This window comes from Oreochromis aureus, linkage group 10, assembly GCF_013358895.1.
Source record: "Oreochromis aureus strain Israel breed Guangdong linkage group 10, ZZ_aureus, whole genome shotgun sequence".
In the NCBI taxonomy this organism is placed as follows: Eukaryota; Metazoa; Chordata; class Actinopteri; order Cichliformes; family Cichlidae; genus Oreochromis; species Oreochromis aureus.
Window position 1 is genome coordinate 4,106,895 of NC_052951.1, and position 20,608 is coordinate 4,127,502.

General features: G+C 41.0%; 1 protein-coding gene across 4 annotated transcripts in view; it reads right to left on the minus strand.

The window, feature by feature from the left end:
- Positions 1-1,550: 1,550 nt before the first annotated feature.
- slc8a2a (solute carrier family 8 member 2a) overlaps positions 1,551-20,608 on the minus strand; it is a 36,354-nt gene continuing 17,296 nt past the window's right edge. For all 4 annotated transcript variants that reach the window (XM_039617886.1, XM_031738512.2, XM_039617887.1 and 1 more), the window contains 11 exons: positions 17,213-17,623; positions 15,266-15,403; positions 14,868-15,095; positions 12,890-13,168; positions 10,523-10,957; positions 9,921-10,282; positions 9,433-9,536; positions 6,618-6,730; positions 5,005-5,104; positions 3,687-3,953; positions 1,551-3,550 (listed from right to left, as the gene is read on the minus strand). In XM_039617886.1, the coding sequence (XP_039473820.1) occupies positions 3,174-3,550; positions 3,687-3,953; positions 5,005-5,104; positions 6,618-6,730; positions 9,433-9,536; positions 9,921-10,282; positions 10,523-10,957; positions 12,890-13,168; positions 14,868-15,095; positions 15,266-15,403; positions 17,213-17,554 (2,745 nt within the window). In that variant the 5' untranslated portion in view covers positions 17,555-17,623 and the 3' untranslated portion in view covers positions 1,551-3,173. The remainder of the gene's footprint in view (positions 3,551-3,686; positions 3,954-5,004; positions 5,105-6,617; positions 6,731-9,432; positions 9,537-9,920; positions 10,283-10,522; positions 10,958-12,889; positions 13,169-14,867; positions 15,096-15,265; positions 15,404-17,212; positions 17,624-20,608) is intronic.

A 20,608-nucleotide genomic window follows, 5' to 3' on the forward strand; every position in this document is an offset into this window, starting at 1 on the left:
GCTGATTTGTGGAAACTGCCATGTTGCTCTCCCATTTTGAATACTTCGATCGTGTCTTTTGTATGTGACTAGATACTGGACATATGGCCAGTAAGAAATTGTACACGTTTGCATGCTGTGGAAGCAAATTTTAACATTTAAGATATGAAGGACCATAGCTTTATTACCTGAAAAAGAGTCCCTTCACCAAAGAAGTGAAAATGTGAAGGAAAGACACAGTGTGATCTGGATAAAACATCATCCTCTTCCTGGAGTCAGGGCTCTAAGACATGAAAACATCAACAAATATGGCTATGGTTTTATTCCCGATATTGTCACAATTATCACTTATTATCCGCAGCTGAAGACAGCTGACAACAAGTCAGCTAAACAACAACAGCTGGTTATAAGCTAACATTATGCCAGTGGGCTAATGTTGGACTCGAGTGTCCTAAAAATCAAACTTTCCCTCTGAACAGTTTGATCACATTTTCACGTGTTTATCTGTCCTGCCTCTTCTCGCCACAAACCCCTCGCTGCAGATGGATTTCCCTCGCTGAGCCTAGTCCTGCCCGATGCTTCTTCCTGGGGAGTTTTTCTTTCCCATGTTTGATCCACTTCAAAGAAAGTTTCATCATTGCTGGCTAACAGCAGGAAAAAACCCGCACTTACCAACAGAAAGTTCAGGATATCCTTAACAACTCACGCCAGTATCGCAGTCATCAGTCAGAAGTGACTCGCACTGACTCACGTTTTCTGCACCGTCTTGAATTGCAGGTTCTAACTTGTGAATGATGCCGTGAGGAATGAGTCAGATAAAGGTTGGCCTTTTTACACAAGAGTGTGTCTGCACCATTAGTTGCAAAGCCAATGAAGTTTCATCTGATACCTGCCATAACTGCAGGATACAGCAAGCAGCAGCCCCTGTGCATAAGTGCAGTTAACAAGTTGTAAACAATCAGGCAAATGTCTGATGCATAGAATGAATTTGGTTAATTTCTCATTACTCTGAAACAGCGATCTAAGTTTATATGTAATTTTTACTGTTGTTTGTGGTGTGAACTGCTTGAGAAAAAAATCTTCATGTTTGGCTCACATTAATCGCAGCACATCACAAACATCTGTTCATTTGGGCTTGTTTTACAGTCCCAGGACCTGGATACCTTGGGTAACAGTCAGTGCAGTCTAATGTGAGGCTCTCTGTACTACAGCTGAAGCTTGGCCCAAATAGGATCACAATGATCCCAAGCACAGCAGCAAAGAAAAGAACCAAAGCCCAGTCAAAGTCCAGACCTCAACCCAGTTGAGATACTGCGGCACAAATGCCTGAAAGCATCAATGAACTGAGGCAACACTGTAAAGAGGAGTGGGCTAAAACTCCTCCACAACAAAGACTGATAAAGTCAGACAGAAAGCTGCTTCAGGCTGCTAAATATGGTTCTACAAGCTATTGAATCCAGGGTTGCAGAAAGTCTTTCATAAAGTGTTTTTATTTAAACATTTTCTTCTTCAAAGTCAACACCATCTTTAACTGACCCATCCCAAGGTAATATATATTACTTGAAGATTATTTGCCAACTCTTTGTCTTTGTCTAAGACGTGGTTTACATTGGATATTAGTGTCACTGGTCTTGGTCATGTGACCTATTACAGGTGATGTAATACCCCCCCCCATGCTTCACTGTCTGATGATGGGTAGCTTCATTTGAAATGTCATGCACTACTAGGTTCAATAAATAAGGACACTGGCGTTGTTCAGTGTGTGAATCATTCATTCTTTTCTATGTTTAATAAAAAAGAAAAATGGTGCAAAACAAACCTTCCCTCTAATCAATCAACAAAGAAAAAAGGAAACAAATTACGCTGACATTCCTCTTCACATACCGTTTAATACTATCAGTGACTTTTCTCTACAATAAGAGGTATTTACCAGTTATTCCCCAGCAACAGTAACTCATCTTGCTCTGCTTAAAATCTCAGGTAGTGAATTTTTTAGGCTTTAATTGAGGTCTGACCTGGGTGACATGTTATTATATTATGTACTGATTTTTCTTTCTTTTGAGAGAAAAATATTTTTTACCTCACTTTCCATGTTTTTTGGGTGCACAAACTTAAAATGCATCTGTTAAACACAGAACAGATAAGTATATAACCCAATAAGCCATATCATGTATGCTTCTTTGCTCATGTGGACTTGAAGAGAAAACCCCCCCCCCCCCAAAAAAACAAAACAGTGTGGGCGATGAAACCGATCAAGACACATGCAGTTAAAATTTAAATGTAATTATGACAACTTACAATAAATTACAATGTGCTTTTGCCAATAACAGTCCAAATACATAAAATTAGAAATACAATAACATTACACCATTGATAAATAAACAGATAACACTTGAGGGGTGAATGAATCGTTATTTTCAAGGAGTCAAACTAAATGGCAGACACAAGGTGCTTATGAGAAATTCATCGTGTAACTTTTTATCAATTTCACATTTCAATACTGGCTCCATGTAGTGTTGCTATTATCAATGCCTACAATGAGATCAAACTAAGCAGGTGCAGTGCGCTTAACATCAAACAGTGCCTCATGTCACCTAACGCAACACAGACACACAACTGAGCAGTGGGAGATATTTCATAACAGCAGCTTATTGCTTCTCCTGTGGACTGTCAAAAAAACTCACTTGCTACTGAGCGGCTGGCAGGCTTCCTTCAAATCACCTGGATTCATGAATACTGACAACAACGAACTAACAAACAAGGTTTCTGAAGCAAAGTAGTTTTTCTTCCAACTGTTATTTTTACGTATCTGAGCAGCTTACTGTGTATTATCGCCTGAAATAGTCACCTGTGTAAAATAAGCTCTGACCGAGACTCTACAGGTGTGGGGAGACATACGACCAAATCCTGCGAGTCTCCAGGTATCAAGCAAAATCCAGCGACTTCACATATATTCTGCTTTCTTAAAAAAACAGTCGCTGCATTTCATGAGGTGAAAATGAAGGAGTGTTGTCACAATAATTTCACAGTCCGGCAGTGGATGCCACAGAGTTACGTGGTTGAATCTGTGGTGTGTATATATGCATGTTTCTGAACCATGGCAGCAGATGTCAAATGATGACGGCAACTGTTTATCAGTGGGAGTTTTGTGTGTGTGTTATTGTGTAGGCATGACTCTCCACAGTTGTGCTCGTTTAGAAGCCTTGTATATGGCAATAGGCCTCCAGGCTAGAGAAGAGGACGTAGAGGAACCAGAGTCCAAAGAACAGCAGTGAGGTAAGGACTTTGGGGACGCGTGGGCCTCCGAGTTCACCACCTATGGACGGCCTTCGGCGAAGCATTAACACTCCCATACACAAGAAGGCAAAAATGGTGAAAAGCGTGACAGAGAAGGCCAGTGATCCAGGGTCCACACGGAAAACCTTCCCTTTGACTTCCCAGTATATGGCAGACACAGACCAGGCCACTCCTATGCCCAGAAACACATTAACTGCGTTACTTCCTGTCACGTTTCCCACAGATGCGTCTGCGTACTGATCCTGTGTAGCAGCAACTTTACTAGCAAAGGTGTCTGAAAAAAAAACAGTCAAGTTAGAGAATGAGGCTAATCAGCTGTACATTCTTACATTCATTTCCTAATTCAAACCTCTGCAATACAAGAGTGTTTACAACAACAACAACTATAACAACAAGAATACCTCACTAACCAGGAAGAGAAGTCCCCAGTGCTACAAAGACCACTGCAGTGACAGTGTCTCTCAGGCCGACGGTGCACCCGAAATGGGAGGCTAGGTCTCCGATAATGGCTGTTAAAATACCAATGACAGTGATTGACACTATGAAGCACGCCCAGCCATTCCAGTACCCTGTGGGTGGGACGCAAGCAAACAGGATCTTCCAGAAGATACAGAATATGTGCATGAAATAGTCGAAGCAGTTGGGCACTCGCTGCTCCTCTCCCTCATCCTCATCACCTGTTTACCAAGACAGAGAAAGTAAATCAAACACGGCAAGAAAAAGAAAAGACGTCAATACCAAATGGTGCAAAAAATAGCCAGAAAATTCTGATTTTTTGGAACTGAGATATTTATTGATCCTCATTACAAAATCCACAAAAATGTTTTTGCTATATCATGTTGTGTATGATATATTTTTATTATATATTTATTATTACGTTTTTGGATCGCATTTGACACATTCTGCGTTTTTGGCAACTTTTTGTTAACAACAATGTTAATTTTAGACAAAAAAAAAAGTTTTGTCCATACCATTTTAAAATTGATCATTGATCAAAGTATTGATCTTGTTGATGACATAGAGGTCTCAGAAACTCATGTATCAAATATGATAGAAAGGGCATTATAGGGTTAAACAAGAAAACTGTGACAAGAAACACTTTAGTAGATTTCTTGTTTTATATTCCCACTTCTATCTTCGGTTTTCTCCCTCTGCACTTGGAAATTACTTTGACATGTCTGTAATTCTCAAACTATCAATATCAGATTTTCTGAAACCTTTGTGCAGTAACTGCTGTTGAACCCATTGAATTAAAGATGAAAGTTTGTTCTTCTGGTTTGATTTAGTCCACAGTTATGGTGGGCAGAGGCAAAATTACACAAAAACAATGTTACACTGTCCAAAAACTTGCAGACTATCTGCAGCTCAGTATTTCAAGCATCTTAAATCTTTCACATCCATGAGCAAAGGTGACGTTTACAGTACATTCCTCAGTTTCAGCCGCCAAAAGTTTATTGTTGAAGTTAACTTAGAGTTCTGTTTACAACACAGAGACATTACCACACTTCCCAGACCACACTGTGTCCATACCTGGTTTCAAAAGTACACGTCTTCATTTCTAAATTATAACGTTCACAAAGTCTTGTAATAAAATTACATGCAGTGCAATAAATTTCATGCATACGGATTCACAGGCAAACCTGAATTTCAGAAATTTACAAGTGAAGCGCCAAAAAAATGACACGAAACAAAAAGCAAAACGATAAATAAATAAAAAAAGCCGCTGACCTGCACTGACTGTGACCGCCCCGATGAACTGCTCTTTCCATGAGCGCGTACCAATCACCACGGCCAGATTTGTATCCTTGAGCAGTTTGTCCACAGTGTTCTGTTGCAACAAATTAAATATGTTGGTAATCAAGCAGAAACAATCATTGCTTACATGGACGCATACACAACAGATGGGTTCACATTACACAGTTTCAGGACTTTTCTCAAACCGCGTCTCAGATGTCTTTCCATTTTAACTTGTTTTGTTATTTAACACACACCAGGACAACAAAAAGAATAAATACTATTTAAATGATCTATTTACTTCATTGCTTTAATTGAGAATAAGAATACATGAACAACACTTATTGGCCACTTAATTAGGTATACTTGTTCAACTGCTCTTTAACATAAATATCTAATCAGCCAATCACACGGCAGCAACTTAAAGCATTTAGGCATGTACGCAGTGTCAACACAACCTGCTGACATTCAAACAAGCATCAGAATGGGGAAGAAAGGTGATTCAAGGGAATGTGGTGTGGTTGTTTGAGAAACTGCTGATCTACTGGGATTTTCCTTCACACTAGGGTTTAAGGAGAACGGTCAGAGAAAGACGGGTCAATGAGTGCCAGGGTGAACCTGCCCTGGTGAAGAGCAGAACAGCTAGACTGTTTCAGGCTGATAGGAAAGCAGCAGCAACTCAAACTGTTGCCCGCTCTAATCAGTCCAATTAGTTCTGTTGCAACATTTGGATGGTCAGAATTTGACAGGGTGGATCCATCCTACCCTAAATTAACAGTTTAGTCCTGCAGTAATGATATAATAGTGTGAGGTATTTTTTCTTGGCACACCTTCATCCCTTTATAATCCTAAATGTTAGGATAGAGTGTCATGTCACACCGCTCTAATCATCTCAAACCTGACTGTTAAACATAACGATGAGTTCAATGTACTCAAATCGCCTCCACAGTCAGCAGAGCAAATTTCAAGAGCTTTGCAACTGAGAAATCAACAGCAACTGAGTCATGCTGTCATGTTAACATGGACCAAACTGTCTGAGTAATGCGTCCAGCATCGTGCTAAATCTCTGCCATGCAGAATAAATGTATTTTTGAAGGCAAAAGGGGTTTGAACCTGGTATTATACAGGTATACCTAATATAGTGGCCGATGACACAGTACAAGATGAGATGGACTTAGCCAAGCAGTGCTTACACAATACACAATGTACACACACATTCCTTCTATGTATGGGAAATACAGGTACATGGAATGAACCTAAATAGATAGTTTGGAAGCGGAAGAGTATCAGTGAGGAAAGTCTCATCATTCCCATCAAACACAGCGCGTGAGTAGAAACTGTACCTGGTCTAGTACTCCATTGGGACTCTGACGCACAACAAGGCAGCAGGAGGTTAGTGAAGAAAACCACATACTTGTACAATCTTACACATTTATTTTTTAAGTTAAAATTTTTTTTTTAATTTTTCCAAATTTGCAAGTAAAGTTCTTCAGGCTGCATGTGTTTAACATAACATAATGTCAGTAACTGCCACTTTACTGGTAGTGTAACGCTTGTATGAGCATCATAATATAGAAACAAACACCCCCCACTCACTCCACACACACCTTAAACTCACAGGACTCCTCTATGATGACCTCTAGCCTGCTGTGCTCTCCAAGAATGGGTTTTCCCATCTCGGAGATCCTCCTGGCCTGTTCCTCCTCAGGGGTGGGATTCCCTGTGAGAGAGCACAGACAGGAAATCACTATTCAAGCATTAATGATATCTTACGCACCTCAGTTGAGGCTAAATGCCCCAAACCTAAAGCCAATAGTGAAGAAAAATAGCACACTAGCACACGCTTTCAAAGTATGGCGTATTTCAAAGGTGTGTGAGCAGCATTTCAAAAGAATCTATAACTTGGCTAAGAAAGTGGTCTCTTCTGCACCAGCAGCTCTTTAGAGACCTGACCCCACTCAAAACATGTGGGCGGCAGAGCTTTTTGGGCATGGTAAACGTCCTAGAAAGGTGAACGTCTGTGAACTTCTTTTCATGAGAAACAGTCCATCGTGCCAAAGGACCCAGGCACAATGGAAAGTAAAGGAAGAAAGAAAGCTGTTTTTGACTGGAACAAATCTAATTTACACGAAAGTTTCCTGATAATTAATGAAGCAGCTTAGCTAACCACCAGCTATCACCAACAAACAGGGACAATGTAACATGTTATACAGTAGCTGCTGCATTTGTAACCATTTACTGGTTGTAAATTTTACCATCAGAGTGTGAAGACAAGTGCACAGTACAGTGCACCAACTACATTATATTGCCAAAGGTATTCACTCACCCATCCCAATTATTATATTCAGATGCTTCAATCACCTCGGCGTGCAGACTGCTTCTACAAACATTTGTGAAAGAATGTCTCACACTCAGGAGCTCAGTGTATTCTACTGTGGTACCATAATGAGATGTCACCTGTCTAATAAGTCCAGTTGTGAAATGTCCTCAGTGATAAATATATCCACAGGCAACTGTTAGTGGTATTATAACAAAGTGGAAGCAATTGGGAACGACAGAAACTTGGACACTTAGATCGCTGAGGTGCATAGTGCACAGAGGTCATCAACTTTCTGCAGAGTCAATCGCTACAGACCTCCAAACTTCATGTGGCCTTCAGATTAGCTCAACAACAGTGTGTAGAGAGCTTCATGGAATGGGTTTCCATGATCGGGCAGCTGCATTAAAGCCTTACATCACCCAGAGCAATGCAAAGCGTCAGACACAGTGGTGTAAAGCACACCGCCACTGGGCTCTGGAGCAGTGGAGACATGTTCTCTGGAGAGACAAATCATGCTTCTCTATCTAGCAAGTCGGGGTTTGGTGGTTACCAGGAGAACGGTACTTGTCTGATGCTTTATGCTAACTGTAAAGTTTGGTGAAGGGGTGATTATGGTGTGGGGTTGTTTTTCAGGGCCTAGGCTTGGCCCCCATAGTTCCAATGAAAGGAGCTCTTAATGCTTGTGGTGGCAGATTTTTTTCTGATGTATTAATCATATGTTTTAATCATATCACATTAGCAATAGTAATATAACGTTCTCACTTTAGCATAGCAAGATCAGTCCTGTCACCAGTTGTATGCATGCATGTAGAATGTTATCACAAGTGGGCCCCGAGTTTTATTGCGCCTTCACAGTGGATCCACTGTAGACAAACATTCCTGCTAAGGTGACGGCCAAGCAGAAAACAAGGTCATAATTCTCTCTGGGAATTGTTTGGAGATGACCCCTCCCTGTTCCAACATGACTGCACACCAGTGCACAAAGCAAGGTCCATAAAGACATGGATGAAGTGTTTGGTGTGGAAGAACTTGCACAGAGTCCTGACCTCAACCTGAGGTCAACTGCCTACTGTCTGATATCATTGTCTGACCTCACAAATATGCTTCTGGAAAATTCCCATAAACCTATCAACATACTCCTAAACCTTGTGGAAAGCATTCCCAGCAGAGTTTTCCTGGCCCAAAGATGGTTTCTGCTTGCTTGAATGAAATGTGCTCACCTGGGTTGCACATAAGCTAGCCAGGTTTTCCAGTCTTTCTACTTGTACTTCCCTAGTGTTTGACACAAACCCATGGAATAAAAGTTAATGTATTCATATAAGTTTTACAGACGTCTTTATGCCTACTGCAATTCTGAGACAAATTGACAGTAAGGTACTAAAGTGAGTGTAAAAAGAAGCAAGCGCTGGGGCGTTCACTGAGCTCAAAACAAGAAATGCAAATTTCTGCTGATAGTGTAAAACGACCACTTCCCACTGTCACATTTAGAGCCAAGGATTTGGAATTTCAAAATAATAACCAGTTATTTTAAAATGCTGCACAGATCACCTTTAACATGCAAAACCACACCCAAACAATCTTACCCTGGTTTAGCAGCAGTGCTGTGAACAAAGACAGATAATGACTGAGTACAAGAAATATTTTCATGCTGTGATAAAACAGCCTTACACTAAAATGAAAGTCTTCATTTCCCTTCTGAACTTCCACAATAATGATTTTATACACGACTACTTCTTTCCCCTCCACTGGCATGCACATATCCAATTTCTGCATCTTTCTGACACAATGAGATTACACGAACAAACAATAACACACTCCAAACTCATAATTAGCTGTAGCGTCTGTGCTGCAGTGAAACAGAGACAGTAGTGAACGCCTGCGTGTTATCTTCGGTTACTTGCAGCATTCAGCTGCGTGTGTTGTTGTTACTGTTTTGATACTTGATCTTGCACATTGATGCGCTCTGTTGCTTTCTATTAGTGTACATGAGAAAGGAAAAACAGACTACAACTGTTATTTTATACTAATTTTTTTTTAAATAACAGAGTCATGAGAAGTCACTTAAACATTAAAAATGAAATCTGAAATAATTACACACTCACAAGAGAGTCCTCGCTTTAGCCATTTGGGGTTGTCAAGCACAATGAAGAAGTTTTCCTGCTTTTCATACTCCTCCACGTTTATAATGCACACTCGCAATGTCTGACTGAAGACACAAGCACACACACAGACAAACACACACACACTTATTTCTATAACAGAACAGTTCTGTGATTTTACACAGGAAGAAAAACTCAGAAATACAACAGTCTCTGCTTCCTAAACATCTGCACCTATATATATGTAACATGCATAGGTAATGTCCAATGAACTGAATTTACTGTGAATACTTTAATAAAATTTCAAAAATTTCAAGCAAACATTTTTTTATTTGTCACTTTGTGTGATTTAAGGTGACAAATAAATATAGGCTTGAGGTTTAGCACCGCAGCCAAAGTAGAGATGTCAGGAATGACAGCTTATAGCTTGTAGCTTGATTAACAGTGTCCCCCTATCTCCCAGTCATTGCCTCTATGTTACTATACCTTACCTGGTCTGTTCATTGGTGAATTCCAGCTCCCCTCTGGTCTCCTCGTAGTCCACTCCTGCCTTGGCGCTGCCATCTTCCGTATGGTACGGCACAGCAACTGTGCCCCTGGACCCCGAGTTCCTCAACACAGTCACCGTCAGGATGCCAGTGCTCTCACTCACCCGCAGCACGTGCTGCTCAAAGGTGAAGATGCCAGCATGATCGTCGTCCAAGATGGTGACCGTGGCAACCAGCGGCTCCACTAGCCTCCCTTTGGGTGGAGTCCCGGTCCCTTCATTTCTACCCTCCTCTAACCTCAGGTTCTGAAGGCGCACAAAGAAATGCTCATCCTCTTCAAAGATGTCATCATCCAGGATCCTCACCTGGAGACAGCAAAGTATTATGAAGTTACATTCCTTCCAGATGCACGTGGTCATTAACCATTTTATTGCAGACATTCACTACAATTAAATTCTCAGAATGACAGATTTTTGGATCCCACTGACAGACACCCTAATTATAGGGGAGAAATCTAGATTCCTGGTCACCTTTCCAGAGCAACTTTTGTGTTTGACACGATAAACGTTAAACGCTGACACTAACATTAACTTTTTTTTTCTTACCTTGATTTCTTTGTGGGTCTCCCCCGGTTTGAACACCAGGGTTCCCTCAGTAAATTCATAGTCTGCTCCAGCATTGGCAGAACCATTTTCTGTACAGTAGTCCACGTAGAAAGTATTCTGACCCGTTCCCCCATCGAGGATCACCCCCAGGCTCACAGAGCCACAGTTCTCCGTGCACTGATACTGGGAGCTTTCAAAACAAATGTGCGAGCACGTGGCCTTGTCAGTCTCGTGGCCTCCTGAACGTCGCGTGTGCTCAGCAGCATGTTTCTTTAATATGTTACCAGCACCGATCATCATGCGAGTTGCCTGGACACGGTAGAAGGCACGGCTCTTCTTCTGGTGAACCAGGGCAGAGTAGTTGGCCATCTCGATCAGCTGGTCCAGATCTTTGTCTGGGTGTTTCTCCTTAAGGTCTTTCAAGATGCGGACAACCTGTCAAAGCAGGAGAACTAGTAGTCAGACTAAGTCTTGTGTTTACACAGATAATTATGTTGCTTAATATTATGTAAAAATGCCCTTTAAAAACTATTTGCTCAGCAGTGTCTTACAAGAAGAGATTTTATTGTAACTATCCAGACAGGGTCTGCAGTGGGGATGCGAAGAGTGATGCTCACACCAGAACAAAAATAAATATCTTAATTTGCGATGACAAAACATGTAGTTGTTTCTTTGACAAAGGTTCACAAAGAAAAACTTTGGTAACACCTGCTGCTCAGTTTCCTGCTGTTCAGATGCCTCCTGTCTGCTCTTCTGCCATTCCCTCATTGAGACTCCAACTGAGATAAAATCTTATTGCCTCAGGAAACGTGATAATGAACTGCCGCTATTCAATAATACATGTACTTCGTATTTATTTTATTTGCTATGGACCCATGTGTGTCTTTAATAAAGTGAAACTAAACTAAAAACTAATGTCTACTGTGACCATTAAATATGACTGTTTATAAACTCACTGAGCTCTAAATAGAAATGAACTGATTAGAAATGTGTGCAGCAGCGGTGAGAAGTTTACATGCATTCATCATGAGCATTAACATGAAAATACATACATACACCCCCACTGATATTTGGCTACATTTTAGTGGGCTTGCCATCAACAAGCTTTTAGCATACTTTTGGCCACACTTCTTGGAAGAATTGGTAGCGGTCACTTAAATTAGTTGGTTTCTCGGCACAGATCTGGAGCAATTTTCAATACGGTTGAGGGTAGGAGCTTTGGTACTCAAAGATAACCAGTTCAAACAATGTACATAACTGCAAATTATTTAGATGTGTGACCACTTTGCCACAATCTAGAGGAAGACCCGAGCTGTCACGTTCAGATGAGAGGAACTGGAGAGCTCCTGGAAGACCAGTGTGACAAATTTGACATCACCACAGACTGAGAGGGTGCAGACCAAGAAATAAGCCCATGCTCCTTCACTAAAATGTGCAGCTGCCCACATGGACAAGCCAAATGGCTTCTGGACAAAAGTTTATGGTCAGATGAAACAAAGACATATGTTGGGAAGAGTAAAAGGTAAGGCTTTCTGAACACCGTTGAAACTTGGTCACAGTTGGGTGTTTGAACAGAATAATGATCCCAAGCACACATCAAAACTGGTTTTGTAATGGCTAAAGTAAGCAAAGGTAACATCAGGTTACTGGAATGGCCTCTCCAAAGTCCCAAATCCTATTCAAAATTTGTTGACTTTGCTTAAAACTGGTCAAATATCCAGTCAGAATTATGGCAGTTGCTTGTTGATGGCTACCAAAAGTACCTGGTTGAGGTGGAACTTGTTAACCAAATATTAGTGAGAATACAAGCAAAGTTTTGACCCTGAGTGGATTAAAGTCAAACAAAGTCAAACTTGTGCATCCCAATGCTTGTTTCTTAGTCATTAAAGATGTATGCTGTATAATTACTCCAGTCTGGATAAAGAACAAGTCAAAGAAATCACTAGAAAAATAAACTTATCGTAACATTCATGTCATTGACGAGTGTAGGCAAATTTTTGACAACAACTGTATATCAGAGGGACAGATCAGGCTGAGCGGTTAGAGGACATAGAGATGGTTTGGACAGCTGCCGAAGAGGCATAGAGGATATATTGGACAAAGGATTTTGAAGCTGCCAGGCAGGAGGAAAAAAGAAAGACCACAGAGCAGATTCATGGATGTAGTGAAGGAGGACGTGCTGAGGGTTGGTGCTAGAAACAGGGTGAGATAAGGATGATGATCATCTGTGCCGACCCTTACAGGGAGCAGAGTTCTAATTAGCTAAAACAAAACAGATGTTAAACCTGAAATTAATGGAGAAAACCCCCCCACTATTTTAAAGCCTTCAGTCTGAGTGGCTCAATAACACATTTGCCTGAGTCTTACCTCATCTTTGTTCTGGTCTAGTTCATTGCCTGTCTGCACAGAGACCGTAACAGTGGAGGAGTTTCCAGGGCATGCACTGCTGTCTGACAGCTTTCCGTCCATGATCACATCAATGCCTTTTGGAGCAAGGTCCCCTTCCATTTCCACCACGATGCCGTGCCTCTTGTCAGCACGGTAACGCTTGTGCATGTATTTGTAGAAGAGTAGGCGGCGGTCAGCGATCCAAGCCAAGATCACACACACCGGAAAATACAGCAGCGTCACTATGGCCTCCCACACCTGATTATGCAGGCAACATGAAAAATAATCATTTACTCATTTGATATATTAAAAATAGAATAAAAGTTATGTGTACATATTTGGGTGCTCATTAGCTAATTGGATGTTTGGGTGATTTTTAGAAACACAACATCTGCAACAAGTTTTTAAAACCTCAAATCTAAAAATACAGACTGTAGATGCGTAAAGGGTTACCAAATGAGGATCTACCAAACCTTGTAATACAGCTTGTAGTATTTTGAATGTCATGTGAGATTCAGTATTTAAGATCCCCCCATCTGTTTGAAGGTTCTTGCCACTTATATTTTCCACTGTTTCCCTTTGTTCTCCACAGCAGAATTCGGATGTTGATTTAAATAATCGTTTTCTTGCTAATCTGTCGTCCATACATGAACACTGCAAAGTGCAACAGTGAGCCACCACTTCTGTGTCTGCAGCTCAGTCATGTGATGCTTCGCTTTGTCCTTCTGCCATGCAGAGATGTAGTTTTTATGAGTATTATTGATCTTTCAGGTGAACTGAACTGAATCCTGTTTTCTTACGTCTCCTTACATCGCCTCTGGAGGAGGCTGTAAAACTTTGTGAAAAGAGTCCAGTGAGATGGTATGAGTCAATGACGCATACTTCTGACCGACGACAGTGATACTGCAGTGAGTTGTTGAAGATATCCTCAACTTTTCCCTCCATAAGTACTGCTGTTTTTGCCACTGCTAGCTGCTTTTAGCCAGTGTTAGTGAAAGTTTCCTTGAAGTGGATCTACCATTGCTGACTTGGACACTTAGGGAATTCTCTTGTATTATGTGAGAATGTAACCAACCCGTGTGCTTTTTGGAATAATCTAGTCTATCATTAGCTGGGGTAACACTGGCTTATAACCAGCTGTTATTGTTGTTTAGCTGGACTGCTGTCAGCTGTACGAAGTCAGGAAGGTCACATGTCTAATCTGCTGACAAAAGGTAACTGTGATAATATCCGGAATAAATGTGTTGGAGACCTGAATTCATTTCAGGAGATTCCAGTCGCATTTTTGTTTCTTTCATAAAGGGGACCCCTTCTTAGATGAAAAATATAGGTACGATCCTGTCTGCAGGTGCCAGCACAAACTACAAGTTTGCCTCCACAGAATGCAAACCCCTACGAGTCCTCTTCTCCTCCGCCTATGGCAGTGGTGTCCAAACCCAGGCCTCGAAGGCCGCTGTCCTGCAGGTTTTAGATGTGTCCTTGATCCATCACAGCTGATTTAAATGGCTAAATGACCTCCTCAACATGTCTTGAAGTTCTCCAGAGGCCTGGTAATGAACTAATCATTTGGGTGTGTAGATCCAGGGTAGGATCTAAAACCTGCAGGACACCGGCCCTCGAGGCCTGGAGTTGGCCAAGCCTGGCCTATGGTGTACGGGCAGTCTCTAGCCATATCCATCTGGTCCAGCGTATTCCACGTGAAGGGCCAACATAGAGTTTTCAATGAGTTTTCAATGAGTTTGTTGAAAGAAATAATAATAATACACTAATCATTGTATATTTATGAGTACAACAATTTTTTTCAAGAAAATAATCTCATAAAACCACTAACTTTAAAGAAATACTCATTTTTAAAGTGTGTTAGTGCAGATGCTGTATTTCCAAAGATCAACAATAGCACTTTGGCCAGAAGTGCATACGTTTTTCAGTTTAAATGTATGCAACCATCAGAACATACCTCTACAATCCCAGGTGAGATGACATCCAGTATGAGGTAGAGCCAAATGTAGGCAAAGATACTCCAGAAAGCCGTAATGAAAAACACTCGGAGGTGTTTGATCTTACGAGACTCTCCGTCAGGGACCACCCACACACACAGACCAATTATCACAAACATATTGAAGGCGGCGCTGCCCACTATGGTGCCCGGGCCGAGCTCCCCCGCATGGAAGTTGTGCCCACACACCTGTTAAAGTGAGACATAAAGAGCCAATCAAAGATCATTTGTTAAGCTAACTAGAACTGAATAAGAGCCACGTAATGACTAGAATTCAACACAGACTCCGAGTGCACATACAACTCCAGCAATTGTTGTATATGTTACGCATTATGCTGCAAATGTAATGACTTGTGCACCTCAATAACAGAAAGCAGGATCTCAGGTGCGGAGGAGCCCAGTGCCATGAGCGTGAGGTTGGATACAGTCTCATTCCAGATCCGTACCGTCGCGACTGTGGTTTCACCGTTGGGTTTGGTGATGGTCACCACTTTCTCCTGCAGTCACAGAAGTTTGGGAAAATGCCCAAAATGCTTAATTTCAGTTAAGACATATTTGAAATGCCCAAATCCATCAGGTTGAAAATCTTGTATACGGTCTGGTACAAAAAACAGCGCCTCTGTCAGTGCGCCCCAGGGTGGCTGTGGCTACTATGTAGCTTGCCATCACCAGTGTGTGAATGTGTGTGTGAATGGGTGGATGACTGGATGTGTAAAGCGCTTTGGGGTCCTTAGGGACTAGTAAAGCGCTATACAAATACAGGCCATTTACAGGCCATTTAATTGTTGACAGATTTACCCTTTATAATAACTGCACTGAGGACTGATCCTCTAATTTCAAAATGTTGTTACATTGTGTAAAATGTAAATTCTTATGGTCCATTTTAAATGAGCTTTGCCACAGACAGGAATGCAGCGTTCCTGGATCGGGTTTATATGTAGGGCTTTCTCTTGCATGATAGAGCTTAAACCGGCATTCATGGATGGCATAAGAAACTGTGTTCACAGAGGATATATGGAAGCATTCCTGGGCCCATGCCATGATTTGAATGACAGAATCACCCTTGGTTTTTAATGGAGTGCTGGCTCAAAAATCACAAGTATCCAGTACTGATTTTTGGCCCCGTCCCTTGTGTACTTGTATCGATCTTTTTATGATATTAGGTACTATAGATGATGGATATTCAAAGCCTTCACAATTTTATGTTGAACACTATTCTATTTTTTTCAGATTGGCAAACCTTTATCTAAACTCTGCCTCTCTAAGATAGTTTTCTACACCCAGTCATGTTACTGACCTGTTGCAAGGTCATCTAATTAGTTCCAAATGTTTCTCCAGCTACTTGTTTTGCATGAAACAGTATAATGTCATGCAAAATTTAATATATAAAAATATAACAACAAGAGTTAAACTTTTCATATGTTTTCTGTATTCTGCTGTGAACAAAATGTGGGTTTATAAGATTTGCAAAATCAGGCATTCTGCTTTTACATTTACATGGTGATCCAACGTTTTTGGAAGAGGGTGGTAATTTAATTTGTGTAAGGAATAAATTTAGGGGTCTGGCTGCTTTGATTGACAGGTATGCCACCACATGCTCGACTTGTACTAATAGGAGTCACTGAACTGGATCTTTCAAACATGTTTGTGCTGTAGGAGCTTATTTAATAGAATCATCTGTAAAATAATAATCTATTCTGAGTTGTAGACCACCCAAGAGATTTGTGCTTTGGTCTTGATGACTGAAATTTAAACTAGCCTGTTATTTAGCACTGATGAGCATGTCAGCTTGCTAACCAAGATTACTACCTTTAGCGCCCATTTTTAGCTCCCCAAAAAACAAACAAACTACTCATCGGCAGTTAAAAGACTGTGATTCAAAAGTGGAACCCAAAAGCAATGGGTGAGGTGACAGTGGCTTCGTCCATCTTATACTTACAGTCAATGCTTCAAACACAGTGACCTGATACTAGAACTACTTTTGTTTTGGTAACGAATTAATGGGTTAATTTTTTTTAAATTGAAGATTGAATTGTAAAATTTATAGTAAATATTTTACAACTGTTTCTCTTTATTTCCTTATTCTCAATATCTGTTAATTCATCTAGGGCGACATATATTGGGACTTTACTTTGATATTTTTTTTTAAAATGCAAGTGGAAATAAAAGTTGCCTTTTCCTGATGTAATGGTAGAGAATGTAAAAAGGAGCCAAAACACTAGTCAACTACCAGCAAACACAAAACTCAGATAGTAAGAAATTACATGGTTGCATTTTTTAATTTCAAATTTTAAGCTCAATAATACCTGTGAGGTAATGACTTCTATAGATGCCATGAAGCGGTCTGCAATGATGGACACACCCAGGAACATGTACATGAGACAGAGGAAATAGATGATTGCCCTCCCTGCCTGCTCCCCCAGTGGAGGGTTGAGTGGTAGCCACACCGGCAGCAGGATGCCAGGTTTACAAACCACAGTGTCAGAACATGTCCGTTTTCCAGAGCCTGAGGTGTTACCAGAGGATTGCGGCAGCTCAGGGCCAGATGCTCGCTCCACAACCTGGGGCTTGAAGGAGGTCCGGGCGTGGCACAGGAGGAGGATCGAGAGGAAGAGGAGGCTGGAAAGGTAAACCGGAGGGGGTCCCATGGTATCCCTGAGTCAGGAAGGGCCTGGGGGTGGGGTTCACTGGGGGAACCGCTGGGTCAAAAGAAACTCCTAGTGAAGCAGAGAAGCACACATTTTTTTAGAAAGAGATTTATCAAAAATCTTTTTGGTATACGTTAGTTTACATATCAACCATGTCTTAAATGGTACATGATAGGCTGGTTCTTATACCCTGCTTTTCTATACTGCTCGAGACCTCAAAGCACTTTATACGACAACAAGCCTCGTACACCGATTAACACACCTTCACACAGACATGCCTAAGTGCTTTCTAGCCAACATTCACACACACATGCACACACACTACATTCATCGGGAGCAAGCAGTTTGTCTTTTCATCCGCTCCGCCCAATCTCTTCCTGTGCCTTTCTGAAGGCATCTCTGGCCCTCGAGTGTCCTGGTCCAGTTACTATCTAAGAATGTGGACATCAGCTTTTAAAGCAATTATAATGTAAACTATAACAGCAATGCCATGCAAATAAGTACATTTTAAATATGCTCTACATCAGATTACCATAAAAACAACAACAGCTGTGAAAACAGGTCTGCAGTCTTCATGATGTAACACGAAATTGTAGACATGCTGCTTCATTTCTGGTATTTTTATGGTCTTTGTGAGTAGTTTAAATATTAGATGTGCTTTAGTATCACCTGTCAAAGCTCTTCCTCTTCCCTCATGTTTAACCTATATAATATCCAGCAGGTGACGATATGATGACCGTCAGAGTAAAACACCATTCATACTGCTTCAGGAATGCAGTATGAATGGATGCATTTTCACTTAAAACCATACTATAATAGATTTGGGCAATATTTGCTATTTCCCATAAAATACTGAAGTATTCTGTAAAAGGTGTAGAATGATGGCAGAGAGGCTCTGTGAATATAGAAGTTTACTACATGGATAAAAACTGAAGATATGTGTGTGAACCCAACTCTGGACTTTTTCTAAGATTATCCATCTGAATCCAGCACTGGATAGCATATGGTCGATGTTGACCTACTAGCAACAGTATCCTCTCAATAATTTGTAATTGATCAGTAATGAAACTGGCTAGCTTTCAGCACTATTGTTTTGTCCAACACTGCGATTGAGAAGTGGACTTTCATAAAATTAGTTTAAGGCATATCCATATTTTAGTTAACATTTAGTTAGAATTAATTCAATTCAATTCAATTTTATTTATACAGCGCCAAATCACAACAAAAGTCGCCTCAAGGTGCTTTATATTGTACAGTATACTCTATAATAAAACATACAGAGAAAACCCCAACAATCAAATGACCCCCTATGAGAAAAACTCCCTTTTAACAGGAAGAAATCTCCAGCAGAACCAGGCTCAGGGAGGGGCGGGGCCATCTGCTGCGACCGGTTGGGGTGAGAGAAGGAAAACAGGATAAAGACATGCTGTGGAAGAGAGACAGAGATTAATAACAGATATGATTCAATGCAGAGAGGTCTATTAACACATAGTGAGTGAGACTGGAAGGAAAAACTCAACACATCATGGGAATCCCCCGGCAGCCTACGTCTATTGCAGCATAACTAAGGGAGGATTCAGGGTCACCTGGTCCAGCCCTAACTATATGGTTTAGCAAAAAGGAAAGTTTGAAGCCTAATCTTAAAAGTAGAGATAGTGTCTGTCTCCCGAATCCAAACTGGAAGCTGGTTCCACAGAAGAGGGGCCTGAAAACTGAAGGCTCTGCCTCCCATTCTACTTTTAAATACTCTAGGAACAACAAGTAGACCTGCAGTGTGAGAGCGAAGTGCTCTAATAGGGTGATATGGTACTACAAGGTCATTAAGATATGATGGGGCCTGATTATTTAAGACCTTGTATGTGAGGAGCAGGATTTTGAATTCAATTCTGGATTTAACAGGAAGCCAATGAAGGGAAGCCAAAACAGGAGAAATCTGCTCTCTCTTTCTAGTCCCTGTCAGGACTCTTGCTGCAGCATTTTGGATCAGCTGAAGGCTTTTCAGCGAGTTTTTAGGACATCCTGATAATAAAGAATTACAGTAGTTCAGCCTGGAAGTAATAAATGCATGAACTAGTTTTTCAGCGTCACTCTGAGACAGGATATTTCTAACTTTAGAGATGTTGCACAAATGGAAGAAAGCAGTCTTACATATTTGTTTAATATGTGCATTGAAGGACATGTCCTGGTCAAAAATGACTCAAGGTTCCTCACAGCATTACTGGAGGCCAAGGTAATGCCATCCAGAGTAAGAATCTGCTTAGATACCATATTTCTAAGATTTTCAGGGCCGAGTACAATAACCTCAGTTTGATCTGAATTAAGAAGCAGAAAGTTAGCGGCCATCCAGGTCTTTATGTCTTTAAGACATTCCTGCAGTTTAACTAATTGGTGTGTGTTACCTGGCTTCATGGATAGATAGAGCTGCGTGTCATCTGCATAGCAGTGAAAATTTATGCTATGTCTTCTAATGATGTTGCCTAAGGGAAGCATGTATAATGTAAATAGAATTGGTCCTAGCACTGAACCCTGTGGAACACCATAATTGACCTTAGTGTGTGAAGAGGACTCTCCATTTACATGTACAAATTGGAGTCTATTAGATAGATATGATACAAACCACTGCAGCGCAGTACCTGTAATACCTACAGCATGTTCTAATCGCTCTAATAGGATATTATGATCAACAGTATCGAACGCTGCACTGAGGTCTAGCAGGACAAGGACAGAGATGAGTCCACTGTCAGAGGCCATAAGAAGATCATTTGTAACCTTCACTAAAGCTGTTTCTGTGCTGTGCTGAGCTCTGAAACCTGACTGAAACTCTTCAAATAAGCCATTCCTCTGCAGATGATCTGTTAGCTGTTTGACAACTACTCTTTCAAGGATGTTTGATATGAAAGGAAGGTTGGAGATTGGCCTGTAATTAGCTAAGACTGCTGGGTCTAGAGATGGCTTTTTAAGTAAAGGTTTAACTACAGCCAGCTTGAAGGCCTGTGGTACATAGCTGATTATTAGAGATAGGTTGATCATATTTAAGATCGAAGCATTAATTAA